Source organism: Nicotiana attenuata, unplaced genomic scaffold, assembly GCF_001879085.1.
Source record: "Nicotiana attenuata strain UT unplaced genomic scaffold, NIATTr2, whole genome shotgun sequence".
Lineage (NCBI taxonomy): Eukaryota > Viridiplantae > Streptophyta > Magnoliopsida > Solanales > Solanaceae > Nicotiana > Nicotiana attenuata.
In genome coordinates, this window is record NW_017671500.1 from 48,146 (window position 1) to 70,055 (window position 21,910).

At 37.7% G+C, this 21,910-nt stretch overlaps 1 protein-coding gene across 4 annotated transcripts; it reads right to left on the reverse strand.

The window, feature by feature from the left end:
• Positions 1-12,177: 12,177 nt before the first annotated feature.
• LOC109208650 lies at positions 12,178-20,995 on the reverse strand. 4 transcript variants are annotated; one of them, XM_019371783.1, is made up of 9 exons: positions 20,791-20,995; positions 18,363-18,479; positions 15,106-15,279; positions 14,089-14,398; positions 13,527-13,694; positions 13,306-13,437; positions 13,140-13,221; positions 12,958-13,071; positions 12,178-12,855 (listed from the first exon to the last, which is right to left on the reverse strand). In XM_019371783.1, exons 1-9 carry the CDS (start codon positions 20,852-20,854, stop codon positions 12,727-12,729), a joined length of 1,290 nt encoding a protein of 429 aa, XP_019227328.1. In that variant the 5' UTR covers positions 20,855-20,995; the 3' UTR covers positions 12,178-12,726. The 4 variants fall into 4 exon arrangements, with proteins under 4 accessions (XP_019227328.1, XP_019227329.1, XP_019227327.1 ...); XM_019371784.1 differs by having other exon boundaries at positions 15,106-15,222; positions 18,363-18,536; XM_019371782.1 differs by having other exon boundaries at positions 12,958-13,062; positions 18,363-18,536.
• Between the last annotated feature and the right edge of the window lie 915 nt (positions 20,996-21,910).

Sequence of the window (21,910 nt, forward strand, 5' to 3'; positions counted from 1 at the left end):
TGCTGGGCCTCGGATATGGGAATTGCAAACTGGGGTTCGCAATTGCGAACCCCGACCTGCTAACTTGGGAATTACGAAGTCAAGTTCGCATTTGCGAACACTGTGCACAATGCCGGACTTCGCATTTGCGAAAAGATGATCGCATTTGCGATCAAACACCCTCCGCATTTGCGAGCACCATGATCGCATTTGCGACCAGTGCCCGGAATTCCCATGTTCGCATTTGCGAGCAAATGAATCGCATTTGCGATCCTATGCCCAGTCCTCAGACTTCGCAATTGCGACTCAAAGCTCGCATTTGCGAGCTCGCAATTGCGAGTCTCTTCTTCGCATTTGCAAAAATCACAGAAGCCAAAATACCAGATCTTTACCAGTTCAAAAATGCAATGCGTGGCCTATCCATAACTCACCCGAGCCTTCGGGGCTCCAAACCAAATATGCATATAACCTCAATGACATCCTACGGACTTATCCGTGCGATCAAATCGCCAAAATAACATCATATAAATCGAATCAAGCCTCAAAACTCATGTTTTTCTTTGAAATTTTCATAAAGCATCAAATTTTTATTTTAAGTCCGAAACACGTCAAACGACGTCCAACTTCAACCAAATTTTACAGAAAGCGCTTAAACCATATATAAGACTTGTACCAGGCGTCGAACCAAAATACGAGCCCGATACCACCGTCTTTTAATCAAATTTTATTTCCAATTTCCTTAATAATTTCAGAAATACAATTTCACAAAAAAATTCATTACTCGGGCTCTAGACCTCGGAATTCGACTCCGGGCATATGCCCGAGTCCCATATTTTTCTGCGGACCCTCCGGGACCGTCAAATCACGGGTCCGGGTCCTTTTACCCAAAATATTGACCGAAGTCAAATATATTCATATTAGTATCAAAATTTAGCATTTTTCACACGGAGTTCATATTTAAGCTTTCCGGCTACGCGTCCGGACTGCGCACGCAAATCGAGGCAACCCTGAATGAGGTTTTCGAGGCCTCGGAAGCACGGAATGAGTGCGAAAACAGGTGATGACCCCTTTGGGTCGTCACACATAAACTCACGGGATATTCACAAAGAGATAAGAGGTGGCCGGATAATTCTTGATAATCAAATACTTCAAGAAGATCCACAACATACTTCATGGATATCAAATAAATCCAAGGAAGTATTCATCATCCTACGTTCGAGAAACACGCTGCTCCAGTCCTCGACACGGAGATAATCAGGACAGAAAAATCAAGGGAGAAATAGAATTGTACCCGCATCATTTTATCAATAAAACTATGTTTCTTTATATTTATATTGTGGTTGCAATTTATTTTTTGTATCACATATAATTTGTTGCAAACAAATTGGCACGCCCAGTGGGACAACTACCTAAAAGCTGATTGACCACTAACTGAGAGTCACCAAAGACTTGCAATTGCAACCGCTTCATTTCAACAGCCATTTCGAGCCCAAATATTAGTGCTTGATACTCAGCAACGTTGTTAGAGCAGAGTTGTGTCAACGTAAAAGAGTAGGGCAGAACTTCACCTTGAGAAGTGACAAATACTACACCAGCACCAGCTCCTCCGCGATGTGCAGCACCATCAAAGTACATCTTCCATGGAGGTTGAACTTGAATGACCATGGCGTCCTCATCAGGTAGTTCGTCAGTTAGCTCCTGATCACGCCCAACTATGCCTTATAAAAAGGACTAAGCGGTCGTTGCAAATATAATCCGGTTTACAAGTCCGGAGTCGAATCCCACAGAGAACTAAGGCTTAGCTATAGTTGTTCAATATCGCTAAGAAACACAAGTCCAAACAATTTTCTAATTATAAAGATTATAATATTTATTCTTATCTAATTAACTAACAAATCTAGAAAGCCGTAAAACTATCAATTAACAAGGATAAGGATTGGAGTCGAGATTAAGGAGGTCTAGAGTTATGATTTCCCCAATTGTCGGAATCCTTCCGGCTACGTTTTTTATAAATTCGCCTAAGTATTCTCTACCGATCATGAGCGCTCTGACTGTCGTAACTCTCTCCTGATTAATTACCACAATTTACTAGACGCACTCTCCCAAGTTACGCTAGCTGGCTTTGTTTATTACAGCTCACTTTAGATTGCACCCAAGGCTTCATTATCCCTAATCCCGCCTTTAAACCCACAGTTATAGATCTCTCTTATACTTTGGGAGTGGTGTTGTTCAACAACTACCTAAATATGCACTCTCTCCCGAGTTATGCACACTAAATAGGCACAGCTAATTGAGGATCCTGTCAATTAACTACAACAAACACGTAGTTGAACAAATAGAGAAAATACTACGGCTCAATTATATAAAAATAACAAGAATTTATCCTACAAAAAGTTCCATCAAAACTCTAGATAACAAATTAGCTATTCATAATAGTATGTAAAACTACAAACTAAAAGTCATAACCAACAATGAAAAATAGGAAGAGGAAGGAAAAACTCGTAGAGGAATTCCCCGCCTTGCTCCTAGCGTGTTCTTGCCTCCAAGGGTGTTGTCTAACCCTAAATGGTGTCTCTCCCTCCAAAGTGGTGTTTAGGATGTATTTATATGACCTAGGGTTGATGAGGGGCGGAATTCTTCAATCCAACTTCGGATGGGAGAGCTGGAATCCGCATCTGCCTTCGCGTCTAGACGCGGACTTTGACCCGGATCCGCGTCTGCCTTTGCATCTAGACGCAGACTTTGACGCGGATGCAGCTTTTGAAATTCTTCCATTTCGCGAAGCGCTCCGTGCCTTTGCTTCGCTTCGCTGTTTTGTGCCTTCATTTTTCTCCTTTTTCGCGTCCGACTTCGTGCCACACACGAGAGTAGATGAGCTCCCACTCCTTTAATTTCTTCTTTTCGTGTCGAATTGTCATCTTTTGATCCTTTATCATCCAAACTCGTTCCTACACATAAGAAACACATAATGAGTATATTTCACTTCGAAAATCATGTAATTTCCCGCGACACACACAAGAATTAATATGCAAATATACTCAAAAATATGCACTTTTCATCATTTATCACCTCCCAATCATCAGGTATAGGGTGCTCTGCCAAGAAGTCCGCTAACGCTTGTCCTTTTATAGCCTTTTGTGGGATGTACACGATTTCAAATTGTTTAAACAAGAGGTACCACCTTGCTAGTCTATCACTAAGGACCGATTTTGACATCACGAACTTGATGGGACTTGCTCTAGAAACCAAACGAACGACATGAGCTTGAAAGTAGTGCTTCAATTTTTGGATTGAGAAGACTAGCGCCAAACATAACTTTTCAATTGGCGAATAATTCAGCTCATTTGGTGTCATCATCCTGCTCAAGTAGTAAAGGGAGTTTTCTTTCCCTTCACTATTTTCTTGGGCCAACAGCGCTCCAACAGACCTTTCTTGTGCTGAAATGTATAGTATCAGCGGCTTTCCAAGTATAGGGGCTGGCAAAACTGGAGGCTTCATCAAGTAGGATTTAATGCTCTCAAAGGCATTGCTACACGCTTGGTCCGATTTGAAAGGGACACCTTTCTTCATGAGGCGACTGAATGGTTGGCACCTCCCAACTAGGTTTGAGATGAATCTTCTAAGGTATGCTATCTTTCCTTGCAGACTTTTCAATTCATAAATATTGCGGGGCTCAGGCATTTTCAAGATTGCATTGACTTTAGCTTGATCTTTTTCAATCCCTCGATGTCAGACAATGAAACCCAGGAACTTTCCGGAGGTAACTCCAAAGGCGCATTTTAGTGGATTCATCCCAAGTTGGTATCTCCGGAGCAACTCAAACACCATCCTCAAGTATTTCAAGTGGTCGCTTTTCTTTCTTGATTTTACCACCAAGTCGTCAACATAGCATTCGACATTCTTTTGGAGAAGGTCATCAAAGACATTCTGCATAGCTCTTTGGTAAGTAGCACCAGTGTTCTTCAAGCCAAAAGGCATTACCTTGTAGCAATCAATACCATTGGGGGTACGGAATGCAGTAAGCTCTTCATCTTTTGGCACCATGCGAATTTGGTTATAGCCTGATGAACCGTCCATAAATGACATTGCCTCGTACCCAGTAGTAGCATCGATCATCAGTTCTGGAATGGGAAGCGGGAACTCATCTTTCGGACACGCATTATTAAGATCCCTAAAGTCAACGCACACTCGAATCTGGCCATTTTTCTTCCTTACAGGGACAATACTTGAAACCCATGTTGGATATTTAATTTCACGAATAAAGCCAACTTCGATGAATTTGTTAACTTCGGTTTCAATCAAGGGAACCAAGTCCGGCCTAAAATGCCTTTGAGCTTGTTTAACAGGGCGAGCACCATTTTTGACTGCAAGGTGATGGACTGTTACTTTCGGGTCCAAGCCAGGCATCTCTTTGTAACTCCAAGCGAAGACATCCCTGAACTCCTTGAGTAACTCAATATAAACGCTCTCTTCATCAACTTCTAGTAAAGTACTTAGGTAGGTGGGTCTAGGTTCTTCATCGGTGCCAAGGTTAACTTCTTTTAAGACATCAACTATCGTCTGTACTCCTTCTTCAAGTTCAGGTGGAGCATCTTTCGCATCTTCATCTTCTTGAGGGTCCCCATCGTTGAAGGATATGTGATAACATGGTGAAACATCCTCCAATTCTACATTATCCTCCATTGAAGATGGAACACCATTCTCGCCTTGCACAGTAACATGATATGAAGAACCCACACTTTCTTCATCTTCGTCATGCTCCTTAGTGTAGACCACAGTACATGGCTTTACCTTCAGTAATTTTTTATATGAAACCTAAGTTTTGTTTTCGCCTCATTCTAGAAGGAACCAAACTTTGGAAATCCTTAGAAATCTTTTAGATTTTGGGCGAAGGGGTGTTCTTATGCTTTGAAAATTTCTCTGGAACTTGTTCCCCTTCTTTAATGGACCCAATCTTTCAAACAAGGAAGTCCTCATAGGTGATTTTCCAAGTCGATCAAAGACAGAAGGCTAGTTAGAAGCGGCAGTTTCGTCTTCAACAGTGATATAATTGCTACTCGACCTTCTTATGGAGATGCGCACTGGTGACGGTTGCTTGTATCCCAAACCTTCACATGGTTGCCTCGTTACAGCTTCTGATGGGAGCTTCCCTAACTTTGACGGCTCATTGGGATTGTATCTAGCTTTTGCAAATAGCTTGTAAGTGTTAGGGTCAAAACCTTCATCTGTTCGCTTTGTAGGGAGTGCCACATTCTACAAACGAATTTGGGCTACAAACCCTGCAAGCGGCTTTGAGGACAACTTTACTGCCTCAATTCGTTTTACCGGAAGAGTTAACTCCTTTAGCGTGTTAGTTTGGAGATTAGATGATTCGTCCTCGTCTTTCTTCCTTTTAAGGACATATTGGAGCGCAGGACTCACTTACTTGCCATAAGACGCAATACCCCTTCTATAAGATTTATTCGCTTTGGGTTGTACCTCTTCGGTAACATCTTTGACTCTACCAGTTGTCACTTCGGCTCTTTTAGTTGTGGTCTCGTCATTTTTGCTTTTTATGACATCATCGACTTTTAGCTCCTTCACAATGCGGTTCTTCAAGTAGAACTTTGTATCGGCGAAGTGTGGCTCAGCCTCGGTGAATGGCTCATCATCAGAAACTATCTTCTTCTCGACTTCATCCTCGTAGTATTTCAAACATTGATGGTAGGTAGATGGAACCACTTTGTTCTCATGTATCCAAGGCCTTCCAAGCAAGACGTTGTATGAAGTCTTTGCATGATCATATGTATCCATGCACTTGATTGCATATCTTCAATGGTGATTTCCATCCTGATCGCGTCTATGGCTCTTTGCCCCCCTTGGTTGAATCCTTGGATCATCACACGACTTTCTGAGAGTTCACTCATGGGAATACCAAGTTCTTTCACAGTGCGAATTGGCAAAATGTTCACTGAGGATCCCCCATCAACCAAAATTCGGTTTATTCTTTTATCGCGCATATAGCCAACCAGGTATAATGGGCGATTGTGAAGAACGCCACCTAGTAGAAGATCGTCGTTTGTGGACGTAACCTTTTCCTCGCACGCATTAGCTTCTTGATGAATAGACTCGATGAGATTTTCTGAAGATGGTACTAACGATAGGTCGTCACTCTTTCTTCCCCTTTATCAGCATTGCAACAAGAGCCTTCAATACCATCACGGGAAATCTTCATGCGTAACCAACATGGCAAGAAATCCTCCAAGGTCACTGGATGTCGTGGCTTTTGAGGGTGGTGCACCTCCAATTTTGCTTTCTTTACGTGCTTAACTGGATTTCATCTTCTCGGTCTTTTCACCATTTTTTTTCCTTGTTGGTTGTTCCATTGATCCTTTTCGTGGGCTCCTTTTGTGGCGCCTACGACGAGTCACCAATGTCCAACCTTCATCATCCTCAGGTTGATTGACTTCAGCTTGTCATTCTCCAGTAATTCTTTATCTTTACTTTCTTTAATACCTCATAATTCATCCGGACTAAATGAGCCAAAGGTGATAGAGACTTCGTTTGCGCTTGCTTTCTCATCTTCAAGCACGATCTTTTTTTTGTGAGCCAAGTCCATGACTTTGTCCTTGAAGACAAAGCACTTCTCCAGAGGGTAGCTCACAAGTCGATGGTATTTGCAGTAATTTGGGTCATTTGTTTTCCCAGCTTCATTTGGTCGCTTCATCTCCGGAAGCTCAATGAGATTTAACTTGAGGAGTTCTTCAAAAATAGCTGGCACATCAGAATCCAGAAATGGGTACCTTTTCTCTTGCATTTCTTTTAAAGTCAACTTTCCACTTAGCTTATCTTGAAAAGAAGTGGATTTCATACCCTGTTTCTTGCTCACCTTCGTTGTGAACTTCACAGGTGATGTGTTGACATTCATAGCTTCTTTGCCTTCGGACTTGGGTACGAACTTGCCCCACTTCCTGACTTCTTGCTTGTCATTCCCTTTGCGAGGTTCATAGATGGGCAGCCTTTCATTTCCAGCGGAGGCCATGCTCAATTCCATGTCATGGGCACGAGTTGCGAGTTCTTCAAATATGCCAGGCTTGATACCTTGCAAGATGTAGCGCAATCCCCAATGCATGCCTTGGATGCACATCTCTATGCCTGAAGCTTCACTAAGCATGTCTTTGCAGTTGAGGCTTGCATTCCTCCAACAATTGATAAAGTCGATAACTGGTTCCCCCTTTCGTTGACGAGTATTTGTAAGTTCTATCATACTCACAGTACGTCTCGTACTATAAAAGTGATTGAGGAACTCTTGCTCTAGTTGATCCCAACTATCGATAGATCCAGGCTCGAGGTCTGTGTACCAGTCAAAAGCATTTCCTTTTAGCGAGCGGACAAACTGCTTAATGAGGTAATCTCCATAAGTCCCAGCATTGTTGCACGTCTCCACAAAGTGCGCCACATGTTGCTTTGGGTTACCTTTACCATCAAACTATTGAAACTTTAGAGGTTGATAACCAGCAGGCATCTTCAACATATCGACCCTTGCAATGTACGGTTTTGCATATGTAAGGGAGGACTTGGCAGAGACTTCATACTTGTTCTTAATGGTTCCTTCAATGAACTCCTTCAGTTGATCGATTGGAATCATCCCTTCAGATGGGACAGGGATAGCCTTAGCGGATGCTACTTGTCTCTAGGGAGACTCACTCTCTGGAACTTCTGGGAGCTTGCCAGGTGCGTGGGTGGATTCTTCTTCCATCAAGATTCCCACCCTGTCTGTTAGCTTGTCAATTCTAGCATCTTGATTTTGCATGCATTTGGTCAAGCCAGCAATTGCTTCCGTCAAGTTTGCCAACTGCTCCTCCACAGATGAGGTGTTTGTCACCATGGCTTGCATGATTGTTGTGGATGATGGAGAGTAGCATGGATTTTCACATAGATTAATCCTTGATTGGTTCATGCTATGTGGTGTAAGTGGGGAGGATCCATCACTTGAAGTATCATCATCTTCCTTCATAAGAGAGCGCTTGGATCCGGAGAGGTCAAGTAGAGCAAGAGTTTTCTTGATCTTTTCAGCAACATTGCTTCCTCCTTCGGGTGCATTTGTGGAAGATCTTACTCCTTTTGAGGATTAAGATCCGAAAACAGGGGTTGATGCGAACGGCACTTGGAGTGCTTGTTGTCCTAAAGAGCTCGCGTTGCTCCTCATAACTGGTCTGAAGCTTCCAAAGGTAACATCGAGGATACTTTCTACATCAGCGTAGAACCTGGAGTTAGCAGCCTTGGTGGAAGTTGAACCGGAGTTGATTTTCTTTGAACCCATTTCAATGTCCTTGGACTTTGGTGATTGAAAAGTTGAGATAAGAGGTAGAGATTGTCCCACTGGGCGTGCCAGAATTTGTAGACAATAAATTACGTCGAGAAAATAAAATCATGACCGAAAATATCGCAACAATCGTAGTATTTTATTTCAAATAATATGAGTGTACAATCTCTATGGATCCTCTGATTCTTCTTTCCAATTGTAAATAAATTCAAGAGCCTTTGAGCTTGATCTTGAATCTATGTTTGTTGCCACGAACGATGATCTTGAATTCAACTGGCACGAACTTTGATTTGAACTCGCACTCCTTGAACCTTGATTTGTTCTTCGTTCTTGAGCTTGAACTTGATTTGTTCTTCATTCTTGAGCTTGAAGTTGATTTGTTGAACTTGAACTTGATTGCTTGAAGCTTGAAACTTGTGGAGGAATTTGCGGTGTTTGATCCACGAGCTCTCTCTTGCTTCTTGTTATAACTTCTGGTGTCTTTTTTGAGTTATGAAGACACATATTTATAGTTGTGGAAGGGAGGAGTCATGATAAGAACAAACTCTTTCCGACCAATCAAATTAAAGTGTGACATCGCCACATTTGATTGGCCAGAACATGTCACTTGCACACGTGGCGCGATTTCATTGGCCTTTTAGTGTGACTTGGCATGCCTTGTCATTTTGACACGTGGCATGATCCCATTGGCTCTTCCGTTTGACTCGGAGTGCCACGTCATTTGACACGTGGCACCAAACTGGGCATCTAGGAAGATGACATCTTGGGCCTAATGAAGTGGGCTCATTACTTTAGCCCAATTAAATAGGCTAGCCCAATAGATTAAGACTCATTTATTTAATCCATATATATTGGACCTATATAATCAATTCATTTATATATTAGCCCATAATATTTATTTGGACCAATATATCTTGAATTTAAAATATAGTCCAAATTATTTAATGGATTTAATATAAGTAAAATGTATATGCCTACAGTGTTGCACATGAATATAATTTGGGTTGTTTTCGAGTTTTGTAAGTGAAAATTTTGAAACAACTTTTTGGAGTTTTTCAAATTTTCGAAAATTTTCAAAATGCATCTTCAAGTGAAAACTGAAAATTTTATGAACAAATGCTGATCTCGGAAAAAAATAAAAAAGTTTTGAAAAAAAAGGAAAAATTTCTTGTGTCCAAACGGGCTCTTAGTGGGCGTTTGGACATAAGAATTGTAAAATTCCAAAAAAATGTGAAAAAAATTTTCAAGTGAAAATCATTTGAAATTTAGAGTTGTGTTTGGACATGAATATAATTTTGGGTTGTTTTTGATGTTTTGCGAGTGATTTGAGTGAATTTTGAAAAATGAGGTTTTGAGTTTTTCAAATTTTCGAAAATTTTCAAAATGCATATTCAAGTGGAAATTGAAAATTTTATAAAGAAACGCTGGTTTTAGAAAAAAGTAAAAACTTTTAGGAAAAAAGGGAAACACTTCTTCTGTCCAAACGGGCTCTTAATCTTCGCACTTGGTATTAGATTTCGCATAAGTTTTACAGTTTAGTACGGGAAATTGAACGCTATGATACTAAACTAACTTCAGTGAATATCATTTAGACATGTATTTACATCATTAATTTATATGACAGAATGTGAGATAATAATATGTATTACTCCCTGCGGTCCACAATAAGTGACCAATTTGCTTTTTGATTTTGGTTTAAAATAAGTATCTATTTATATAATCAAGAAAGAATTCAATTTGTTTTTACAAAATTACCCTTATGTACATATCCCTAAAAAATTTTCTTACTCCTCATATTAAATATTTAATTAAGGGTAGTTTAATCATACTAGATATTTTTGTATAGAATTTAATATTTTCTTAATGAGCGTGTCAAAAGCAAATTGGTCACTTATTATGGACCAGAGGGAATAGCAATAATCCTTGATATTATTGATCTGTAAATCAGACGGTTCCTTAGTGTCATTACTTCTGTTGGCTAGAAAATATGTCTGAAGTGAAAACTTACGAGCTTAGACTCTGGCTAAATTTGTAATGATGCAAACTTATCAATGTTTGTAGTTCCATTTGCTAGTAAATACTAGTATTATTCTAGTAATACTCTCCATCCATCCAGCTTTATACTTGCATTTGGCGTAAACCCCCATTTCCTTTTGAAGGCGACCAAATTGAAAATAACCTTCCCTTTTAATTCAAACCCATCGTCATTCCACACCAATTCAAAAAAATTCATCATATATAAAATTAATATTTTTAGAAAAGCATGTAAATTCACATGTGCTTACAAATAATTCAAGGTAAATATTAATTTGAGCCTTAAAACTACCAGTCCTAGACCGAAACCACTTCACAACCAAACTGTCAAAATAGGCTGACATCACTCGCACAAAATCTTGCGTACGCTATTACTAATTCACTTGCATCACTTATTTTTTAGGAAACTTACACAAATGTCCCAAATAAATCTCAACTTACCAACCTCTAGCCATTAGTCATAGACTTACCAAAACTAGCCAACGAAAATTGAAAAACCAAATAATAGGATTCTTTCTCTCAAAGAATCACATGCAAAAATCACCTTCCATATTTTTAAGCGTGATTAGAAACATTAGATACAAGACGGAAAGGAAATTTCATGGACGGGGTAGCAAATAAGGTGATGAAATACAAAAATCTATACAATATTCCAAAAATCTAAACAAAAAAGAAACTTTTTCAATAGGTATAGTTGAAATTCATTGAAAATATATAGATAAGTCAATATACAAAATTTGAGGAAGATTGGAGGTGATTTGGACTGGTTTTGCATCGAAATTCGTAATTAAATCGAGTTCAAAAAAATCTTCTACGACACATGTATCAAACATGTATCACGCATGTATCTCACACACATGTATACATGGATATACATGTGATACACAATTGATACAAATATGATACACATGTGATACACAAATGATACATAGTGTGATACACATATCATTTTTTTTCATGTTCAGCTTTTATTACGAATTTTCAATTAAACCACTCAAAACTTCACCGAATCATCCCAAAACTGAGATTCAAGCTCTTAAGTTGTGCTCAATCTATTCTAATACANAAATTTGATATTTTTTTACTACAAATAGCTAATTGGCTAATTTGGCTAATATTAGTAATATTTTATCAATTGGCCAATTTTTGTAATGAACTACTTATAAATGGACATAGCTGGTAATTTCCCTATTTTTTATCTAAACTAGAATTGGCAAATGGATAGGTCGGATTAAATGTGAACGGGGTTGAATATGAATTAGACAAAACGGGTAATATATCCAACCCCACCCATATTTAATAAATATCGAGAATGGATTGAAAAAAAAGGCAGCCCGATGCACTAAGCTCCACTATGTGCGAGGTCTGAAGACGGGCCGAACCACAAGGATTTATTGTATGCAGAACTATTGAGAATGGATTGAGTATCAGATAATATGAGTATTATCCATATGACCTCTTGAATATCGTCATTGTTGAGGGATTCATAGCCTTAATATCTGTCGTCAAAATTATCATCTCAAAAAAGGTCGAAATGGCTAATTGAAGTCTTGATTCTAGGAGATGCGTATTAGTATATACTTCTTCCTATGTACGTTAATTGTCTTCTAACTGTTTTACATCTGAAATATTCAAAGATAATTTATAATATTTCAACCAGTAAATTCCCTCTATATATTGCTCCACTAAGTAAAGACCTAAAAGGACACAAGTGCGATAGCAAGGGTTTGAGTGAAAGTAAACTTACAAACAGAATATAAAACACAATTATTCAGTGAGACATAGTGACCTAGACTAGAAAAGAAATTTTGTTTTTGTGTGGAATTAAATGGAATGATTTTGAACTGATCCAAACCGCATCAAGAAATAATACGCATGTCATGCTTTTTACGAAATCATCATCAGTCAAGTGGGATCAGAATAAAAAGGAAAAAGATCCATAGATATGAACAAACAACCCAAAAACTCCTAATCATCCCAATTCATTACATAGCAGCTCCAAAAAATTTAATAATTAAGAATTCTTACTATGTACTAGTAAAAGCTCACTCCATAAAGGAGAGCAGCAGCAGCAGCTAAAAAGCAAAGGCGCAGATGATAGCAGCAATTGATCCAAAGGCCATATAGGTGTTAAAGTTCAACGAAGCACAATTGAACAAATAGAGGTAGCAGGAGCTTCAGCTTCTGGAACTGTAAGATCTGGAGGAGAATGATCCATATTTGAACCCATTTTATCCAATTTTTATACAGGGTTATATGGATTGATCGATATTTGAACCCGTTTTATCCAATTTATATAAAGGGTTATATGGATTGATCCATATTTGACCCAGTTTAAATAAATTAATTATCCTACCCGTTTTTAGTTGGGAGGGTTGGTGGATGGATACTTGCTTATTTTGCCAGCACTAATCAAGACACACTACATCTCCGTCATCTAGGAGGCATTCATCATAATCAGAAGTACCCGTAATAGTAGATTGCAGTTCTTGGCAAAAGCATTCCAACCGTTCAAGAGTAAACCAGTCTTCTGTCATCTATAAAGCAACCCCAAATTGCAAAAAGCATCCAGTTATAACAAGGATTATGTAATTTCTAGAAATGTAAAGAGTGTGGAACTTTCGTAGAGAGGAACTTACAAAGTAAGGGTAACCCTTCGAAATGCTAAAATTTTCTGGAGCACTCTCTAAGAAGAGGTTTATGTAGTACAAAACAAAATTGCCACAGTCTTCATCATTTCTCTGCTGCGGAACCTGAAACTTTTTATTAGTATGGCATTGCAAAAGCACTGAGATTAGACAACGACACAAAATATTGTCACCTTTGGAATCATTAGAGGGATTTTCCTGATCTGGTCCTTGCTTTCTGGCCTGTGCTCTGCTTTGAATACGTCTAAAACAAATCTGCAACGAAAACACTGCTATCTTAATGGATTATAATTTCTAAGTAAGCCCAGAATGGAACAGTAGGCTGAGAGAAAGAAATACTTTCTGATCCCAGGTTCAAGTCTCTCAGGATTTGCCATCTGCAAAGAATCAAGCAACAACATGCAAGGACTTCTTGCTTTAGATTGTAAACTTTCATCAAGGTGACAAAAGATCAGGAGACTCCAGTGACCCCTGGCAACGTGGGAACTCAGTCTATAGAGACATCTAAATTGTAGAATTCTACATAATCATACAGCTAGTACATATGAAGAAATACTTACCACATAACAATGGGAACAAAAATATACTTTTTCGAGAATATGTTCTTTTTTGTAATCCAATTCAACACCTTAGCTTTGTGAGAACGTTCTGAGTACAAGGAGAACCACAAGCTGTCAAGGTATGTAAATGAGTTCTTCCTATCTTCTGGATGCCATTTCCATATGCTCCTACAAAAAAAACCCAAAAGTTAGGCTCACAAGAGAGTGATAAGTCATGGTGTTCTTGCACTCTGTTTGGTTCCATAAAGTTAGGAGAAGGTAAAGGAGAGAAAGTTCATTGGTAGTATTCATCATTCACCTCTGAGATTGTTTGAAACAGATGGAAAGGAAGTAATATACTTCCTCCTTCCGTCCAATAACGGAGGGGCTAAAAAAAAAAGCAGACTTGGAGGGGCGCCAACCTCTCTATATTTACTTCTCTTCATCTTTTACTTCCTTACCAAACAAGAGAAATAGTCATTTTAACCTCATCTTTAACTTACCCATCACCAACCTTTCCTCACCCCAACCAAACACAGTGTTAGATTAGGACATTTAAGGAAAAAATGTCATAAAAACTTACTCTAAGTACCGCTCAAACTTCCATGAGCCTAACCCCTTTTGACTGGTGTTCCTCCTTGATTGACCATGAAAACGAGAAGTATGCTTTGGGATAACTTCAGAATCCCTTGTATCAGCTGTTATCTTACTTTTCCCTCTTTTTCGTGAACGTGCTCGTGGTTTAAACTGCGAACAACAAGAAGCTTGCTCTGGGATAACTTCAGAATGACTTGTATCAGCTGTCACCTTACTTTTTCGTCTAAGTGCACGTGATCGTGGTCTGATCTGTGACGTACTTGGGAGTTCCGTATTAATCCTTTCCTCATCAGTTGCTGGGGTGGTAAATTAAGATATCAGCTTTGCAACTTTGAAATAATTAGCACAACATTGATTTCCATGCTCTAGGAGGGGGAAACAATCTTGCTCCTTCCCACTTCAATTTTTCTTTGATCAGGTAAAGTTAGATTTCATAAAATAAGCATCCAAGAGATGAGACTGAGTACAAAAAAGGCATTTTATCTTCCTTAATAAATGGTTTGTTATCTAAGACATTGGTTTCATTATTTTGATATATTATGTTTTTCTCAACTGATTTATTCATCTGTAAAAGAAAAAAGGTCCTGTAAAAAATTAGGATAGAACTCAGTGAACAATGATAGTAGCAGGCAACAGACAATATAGGGTATTAATGTGCCAAGAAATCGTAGGGGTAAAAAAGTGAAAATTACAAAATTATAAGGACTGGAATGTACCTTACCCAAGAACATAGAGCATCTTACACCAGAAATCCTAATTTAGCCCTCCGTTAGATAATCCTTTTTGTCCCAAACTTATATCAAATGCAGGTCAATTTAAGTGTTGATCCGAATTTGAAGAAAACAAAATTTACATCAAACTATATAGACTACATGAAATGAATAAAGGTGCAGACAAATACTTATTCCAATGTTAATAGACTAGAATTGTTAGAAATATAATAAAGATACACAAGTCAGCAAGCTGATCAAACAAATGTAAAGTTGCGGGGTATTAGTAGTACCAGAAGTTTGTACTCCCCCCTTTGATCTTTGCCGTCGAGGGACATTCTCATGCAATGAGCAGTATTGATTGAAGCTGCTTGTTTCTTCAGGTACATGGATGCCTTTTATGTTTTCATCTGCAGGAGTATGTATATCGGCTTGCTGATGATTCACAATTTCAGGGGCAGAAGATTCTACAACAAACCAATCAATCGAGTCGCCAAATAAACTTTGTGATCTCGTACTAAAATGAACACATACTAGAAGGGACTCTTACACAAATTTCGTGGATTATTTTTCTAACAAAGTTCACATCATAAAAGCACAAAACGATGTGGAAAACACCTAGATATAAAGTATCCATTTTCATGGACTCAAAGACTGCTTAAAAGAGTCATTATACCAGGTGTTGCGAAAAAGTAAAAACTTACTCATACAGATATAACTAGTACAAGCTAAGTTGCTTTGAGAAAGGTTTTCATACTTCCTTCGAATGTCATGAACAATAAAACCATAGAAACCAATGATGCTTAGATTGAAATAACAGTAAAATTTAGACACTTCTTATAGAAGAAAAATGAGAGGAGACCAACTTCATTTTCCATCCCAGTCCCAAATAAGAAGGTTTGTTTAGTTTTTCTGTGGCTGATTTTAGTCTGTGGACTCGAAATGTCCAACTCCATGTTTATTTATAGCGATATATTGCATCCTTCTGCTTATGAAATGAACACAAGTAAAATATCAATTTACAATTCCCCCACCTTAAGCATCCTGTAAACCTTTCTGCAAACTCTGCATCTTGATGAGGCAAGAAAGCAGGCAGGGATAAAAATTTTCAAAAAATAAAAATATATTCCAACTAGCTCAAGCCCACTGTCACAAAGGTATAGTTGGTGTGATGGTACCTTGCACCCACTAACTTAAACTTCAGCATCTGCCTCTGTTTAACATTGTTGCTTTAAGGTTATAAGGTACAACAGAAGCATCCAGTTCTTTTGAGGGAAAGGACAAGTGAAGAAGTTTATATAGGGTGATAGTTGTTTAACTCGATTGCTTTTGACGGACTAAATTGACTACTTTCCTCTAAATGAAGTTTCATGTATTTGGTGCATTTCCAACAACATAAGGAATGTATTCAGAATTAAGTTATATTTTCTATCAATCAATCAACTAAGCCTCAACTTCAAACTAGTCAGTGTCGATTATACGACGAATCTTTTATATCCATTCCGTTCCATTCATTCCAATACTCAAGAATTTGTCCCAAATGAGACAATTAGGAATTTTCTAATACTGTAGTTTTTTCTAATCTCACACTTATCCTACACTACACTGACATCAAATCTTTAATTAAACTAAAAAATCTCCGTAAAGCACGAAACTTAATGTAAGTGTAACAACAACTAAGTCCTATTTTTAATTAAATGGTACTCCTCCCCTCCCAGCATATGTGATACTCTTTCTTTTTTAGACTATCCCCAAAAAGATTGATACCTTTCTATATTTGGAAAACAATCTAACTTTGAACTTCTCATTTTACCCTTAATGAGATGATTTATAAATACACAAATATAATTTTTTATAAGGTAAATAATAAACACACATAAACACATTTTTTCGAGAATATGTCCTTTTTTGTTATCCAATTCAACACCTTAGCTTTGTGAGAGCGTTCTGAGTACAAGTAGAGCCACAAGCTGTCAAGGTATGTAAATGAGTTCTTCCTATCTTCTGGATGCCATTTCCGTATGCTCCTACAAAAAAAACCCANCCCCACCCCCCAAAAAAAATAAATTAGGCTCACAAGAGAAATTGGTAAGTCTTGGGTTCTTACACTGTTTGGTTCCATAAAGTTGAGGAGAGGGTAAAGGAGAGAAAGTTCATTGGTAGTAGTATTCATCATTTCCTCCTTTCCATCCAATCTTGGAGGGCCGCCGACCTCTCTACATTTACTTACCGTTCAGCAACCTTTCCTCACCCCAACCAAACATAGAGTTAGATTAGAAAAGTACTCCAAGTAGCGGTCAAATTTCCATGAGCCTAACCCCTTTTGACTATTGTTCCTCCTTGAAACATGACAGCAAGAAGTAGCAGTGGGATAACTTCAGAATGCCTCATATCAGCTGTTATCTTACTTTCCACCTTTGACGTGAACATGGCCGTGTTTTGAACTGCAAACAACAAGAAGCTTGCGTGGCATAACTCAGAGTGGCTTGTATCAGCTGTCACCTTACTTTTTCGTGTTAGTGCACGTGATCATGGTTTGAACTGCGACATACTTGGGGATCCCATATTAATCCTTTCCTGATCAGTTGCTGAGGTGGAAAATTAAGATATCAGCTTTGCAACTCTGAAACTATTAGCACAACATTGATTCCCATGCTCTAGGAGGGGAAGCAACATCGCTCCTTCCAACTCTCTTTTTCTTTGATCGGGTACAGTTAGATTTCATTCAATAAGCATCCAGGGGATACTGAGTACAAAAAAGAGGCTAGCTCATGTACATTATTAACTCCTATCTAAAAACTCAATACTCCTTCCCATTCACAAATCTTGATATGGAAAATCTGAGTAAACAGATATATGACCTTCAAGGTTAGAATGGATTATAGCATTGGCCAGTAGCTTAATCATTGCTTTGACAGTAAATTGAAGAGAAATAGCCTGCCACATCACCCACCCCCCACACAAGAACCCAACCCTCTGTATAGAAGCTGCAAGATTGATGGGAAGTTTCTTATCTTCCTTATCAAGTGGTTTGTTATCTGATACATCGGGTTCACTATTTTGATCCATTATTTTGTGATTTGTTCTTATCTAAAAGGAAAAAAGGTAAAAGAAAACAAAAAGTTCTACTAAAATTAGGATAGAACTCAGTGAATCTGCGGCAGCCGCAGGCAAATAGACAATACACGGTACTAATGTGCCAAAAATCGTAAGGGTGAAAAGTGCAAATACAAAATTATAAGGACTAGAAATGTACCATACCCAGAAAACGTTTAGAATATTATGCCAGAAATCCAAATTTAACCCTCCATTAACCTAACTCTTTTTGTCCCAACTCCCAATCTTCTATCAAATGTCGGTCTTATTTAAGCGTTGATCTAAATTTGAAGAAAACTAAATTTACATCAAACTAAATAGACTACATGAAATGAATAAAGGTGCAGACAAATGTTTATTCCAATGTTGAATACACTAAAATCGTTAGAGATAAAGATACACAACTCAGCAAGCTGATCAACAATATGTAAAGATTGCAGGGTATTAGTAATACCAGAAGTTTGTAGTCCCCCCTTTGATCTTTGCTGTCGAGGGACATTTTTACGCAATGAGCCATTCTGATTGAAGCTACTTGTTTCTTCAGGTACATGGAAGCCTTTTAGATTTTGATCTGCAGGAGTATGTATATCGGATTGCTGATGATTCACAATTTCAGGGGCAGAAGATTCTACAGCAAACAAGCAATCGAGTCGCCAAATAAACTTTGTGATCTCGTACTAAAAATGAAACATACTACAAGGGACTCTTTCAAAATCACGGAGATTATTTTTCTATCAAAAAGTTCACATCATTAAAGCACAGAATGATCTGGAAAACACCTAAGTATGAAGTGCCCATCTTCATAGACCAAAATGGAGTGCTTAAAATGGGTCACTATACCAGGTGTTACCAAAAACTAAAAACTTTCTCATACTTCCTTCAATGTAAAATGCGAGAAGACCAACTTTCTTTTCCTCTTGAGTCGCAAATAAGAAGGTTTATTCAGCGTTTTTCTGTGGCTCATTGTAGTCACTGGATCGGAAACTTCTAACTTCACATTTATTTATAAAGATGCAGCTTCATTCCTCTGCTTATGGAATCAACAGATTTTTTTTAATGGAATCAAAAGAAGTAAAATATCATTTTACAACTCCCCCATCTTAAGCATCCTATAGACCTTTCTGCAGACTCTGCAGCTTAGGAGGCTAGAAAGCAGGCAGGGGGGATTTAAGTAAGTGGCAGTGGGAGTGCAGCTTAGCCTCTACATGTATAGTCAAAAAATTTCAAAGAATATATATTCACTACTAAGCCTACACCCATTACCACAAAGGCATAGTGGGTGTGATGATACTAGCACCCGCTAACTTGAACTTCAGCATCCACCTCTGTTTGACAGTGTTGCTTTAATGTTAAGGTACAATAGAAGCATCCAATTCTTTCGAGGAAGGAGTTACATATGGAAGGACAAGTGAAGAAGTTTATAGGGTGATATGATTGTTGTCTAACTTGATTGCTTTTGAAGGTCTAAAATGGCTCCTTTCCTCTGAATGAAGTTTTGTATATTGGGTGCATTTGCAACAACATAAGGAATGTATTCAGAGCTAAGTTACACTATCAATCAACTAAGCCTCGACTTCAAACTAGTCAGTGTTGATTATACAACGAATCTTTTATATCCATTCCGTATTTGGGTCCATTCATTCCAATACTCAAGAATTTGTATCAAATTGAGACAAATTAGTAATTTTCTGATACAACGTTTGTCTAGTGTCACACTTATCCTACACTAGGCTGATATTGAAATCTTTAGTTAAACTAAAATACTCTCGGTAAAGCATGAAATTTAATGTAAGTGAAACAACAACAACTAAGTCCTACTTTTAAATAAACGGTACTCCTTCCATCCCAACTTATGATATTCTTTCTTTTTTAGTATGTCCCAGGAAAGAATGAGAACTTTGTATATTTGCAAAACAATTTAACTTTGAATTTTTCATTTTACCCCTAATAAGACGATTTATAGCCACACAAATATCTATGGCTTGTTTTAGACCACAAGTTTCTAAACTCCTTTTTTCTTCTTGAACTTTATCTCTAACAAAAACATCATATAAATTGGGAGAAGGGAGTATCCTTTACCTTGAAGCTCCATTATTTTACTCTTATACTCCCTCCGTTTTAATTCATGTGAACTCATTTGACTGGGCACGAGGTTTAAGAAAAGAGAGAAACTTTTGAACTTGTGGTATAAAATGAGTCACATAATTTGTGTGGCTATAATCATTGCATAAAGTAAAATTGTTTTCAAATAAGGAAAGATGTCATTCTTTTTGGCACGGACTAAAAAGAAAATAAATTCACATAAATTGAAACAGAGGGAATAGCATGTTTGGTCAAGCTTCTAAAATCAGCCGAGAAAAAGTACTTTTGAAGCAATTTGTTTGGCTAATTAATTTGAAAAATACTTCTGAGCAGGAACTAGTGTTTGGCCAAACTTATAAAAAGTATTTGTAAGTGTATTTTTTCTCAAAAATGCTTTTCAAAGAAGTGCTCTTGGGGAAATGAATGATACTTTTTCCTGCTTGTCTAAAATTGCTTCAGCTTCTACTCAAAACCATTTCTTTTTTCCTTCTTAAAGCTTGACCAAACCCTCCAACTTTAAAAAGAAACACTTTTTAAAAAAAAAGAAAAAAAAAATGCTTTTGGACTTGGAGAAACTTGGCCAAACAGGCTATTATTGGCCAAACAGTTTGGACTAAAGTTACAAACTTAATTGGGAAGTTGATTAGCTGTTCTAGCAACGCAAATAAACGTGATTCCGATGAAGCCCTAGTTCACCCGATAATTGAGAGAAAAGAAATCCTTTTTTTTTTACAACTACAAGGTAAAAATTAAAACTTTCTCACTGGAAGATAGAAGAAGAAGTTTGAGTGAAGAGGTACCTGAAGGGTTAAGAAGGGAGCTGTTAATGCTCTTTGCCGTCCCTCGACGCTTGCGCTTCGACATTGTTGTTGCACTATTTCCCACTGTCAAATGTATTCAATTTAGAGGTTTTAAACGGGATGAATTTTCCTTAAGACTGTTTTACACTCTGCCGTTAAATTGGGTTTGGCCGGCGAGCACAGTCCAACTAACCCGCTATTTCGGTGAGGTTGTGCTAGCATTTTTTGAGATTATTTAAAACTCAAGTTTATAAGTCCGGTCAAAGTCAGCCTGCCGGCCCGTAGGTCAAAAATTAATTAATTATTAAATATTTAATATTTAAAAAAAATTAAAATTAAAAAAACTATTAATTATAATCCCATTTACCTTTCCATATCAACTAAAATTTAGATTTTTGACATGCATGTAATATGATAAAATTAATTTTTCTTTTGCTTAATTAATAACGAACTCGAAAAGTTTTAGGTGGCCAATAATAATCTTTTTTCAAAAGAACATATTACTTTAAGTGGCCAATGATTAGTTTGGATTACTTTAATATATTATTAATATTTAAAATACTCTTCAGTATAGAAAAAGATCAATTTTAAATACACAAAAAAAAAAGTTGACCACTAGCAAATTTCAAGAATTTTTAAAAATTTTATGGACTATAATGATGAAATCAGTAAATGATATTAATCCTAAATTAAATAAACCTCAGCATATAATCTTATTAAGCAATCCCTGAATCTGAGAAAAATGAAAGGAAAGCATTAAGAAAATATTCAAGTAACTTTAAAAATAAAGAGCTAGAGATATGGAGAATTTGCCTTTCAATTACGAGATTCCTTTTCAAATATCAAGCTTTTTGTACGCTATAAGCAAACAGAAGTTGTTTACATGATTAATTGATTATGTCACGAGAAATATTTAAGGATTTAAAGAAATTCTTTTTTTCTAAAGAAAATTGAAGGGCCGGACCGCCCCAGCCCGTGGCCCTCTTAGGGCTGGGGTGGGCTGGCCATTTAAAGGCCCACTCATGTCACGACCCAAAACCTAACCCGTCGTGATGGCACCTATCGTGGTACTAGGCAAGCCGACATTTCCAAAACACTTTCGACATTCAACAGAAATGAA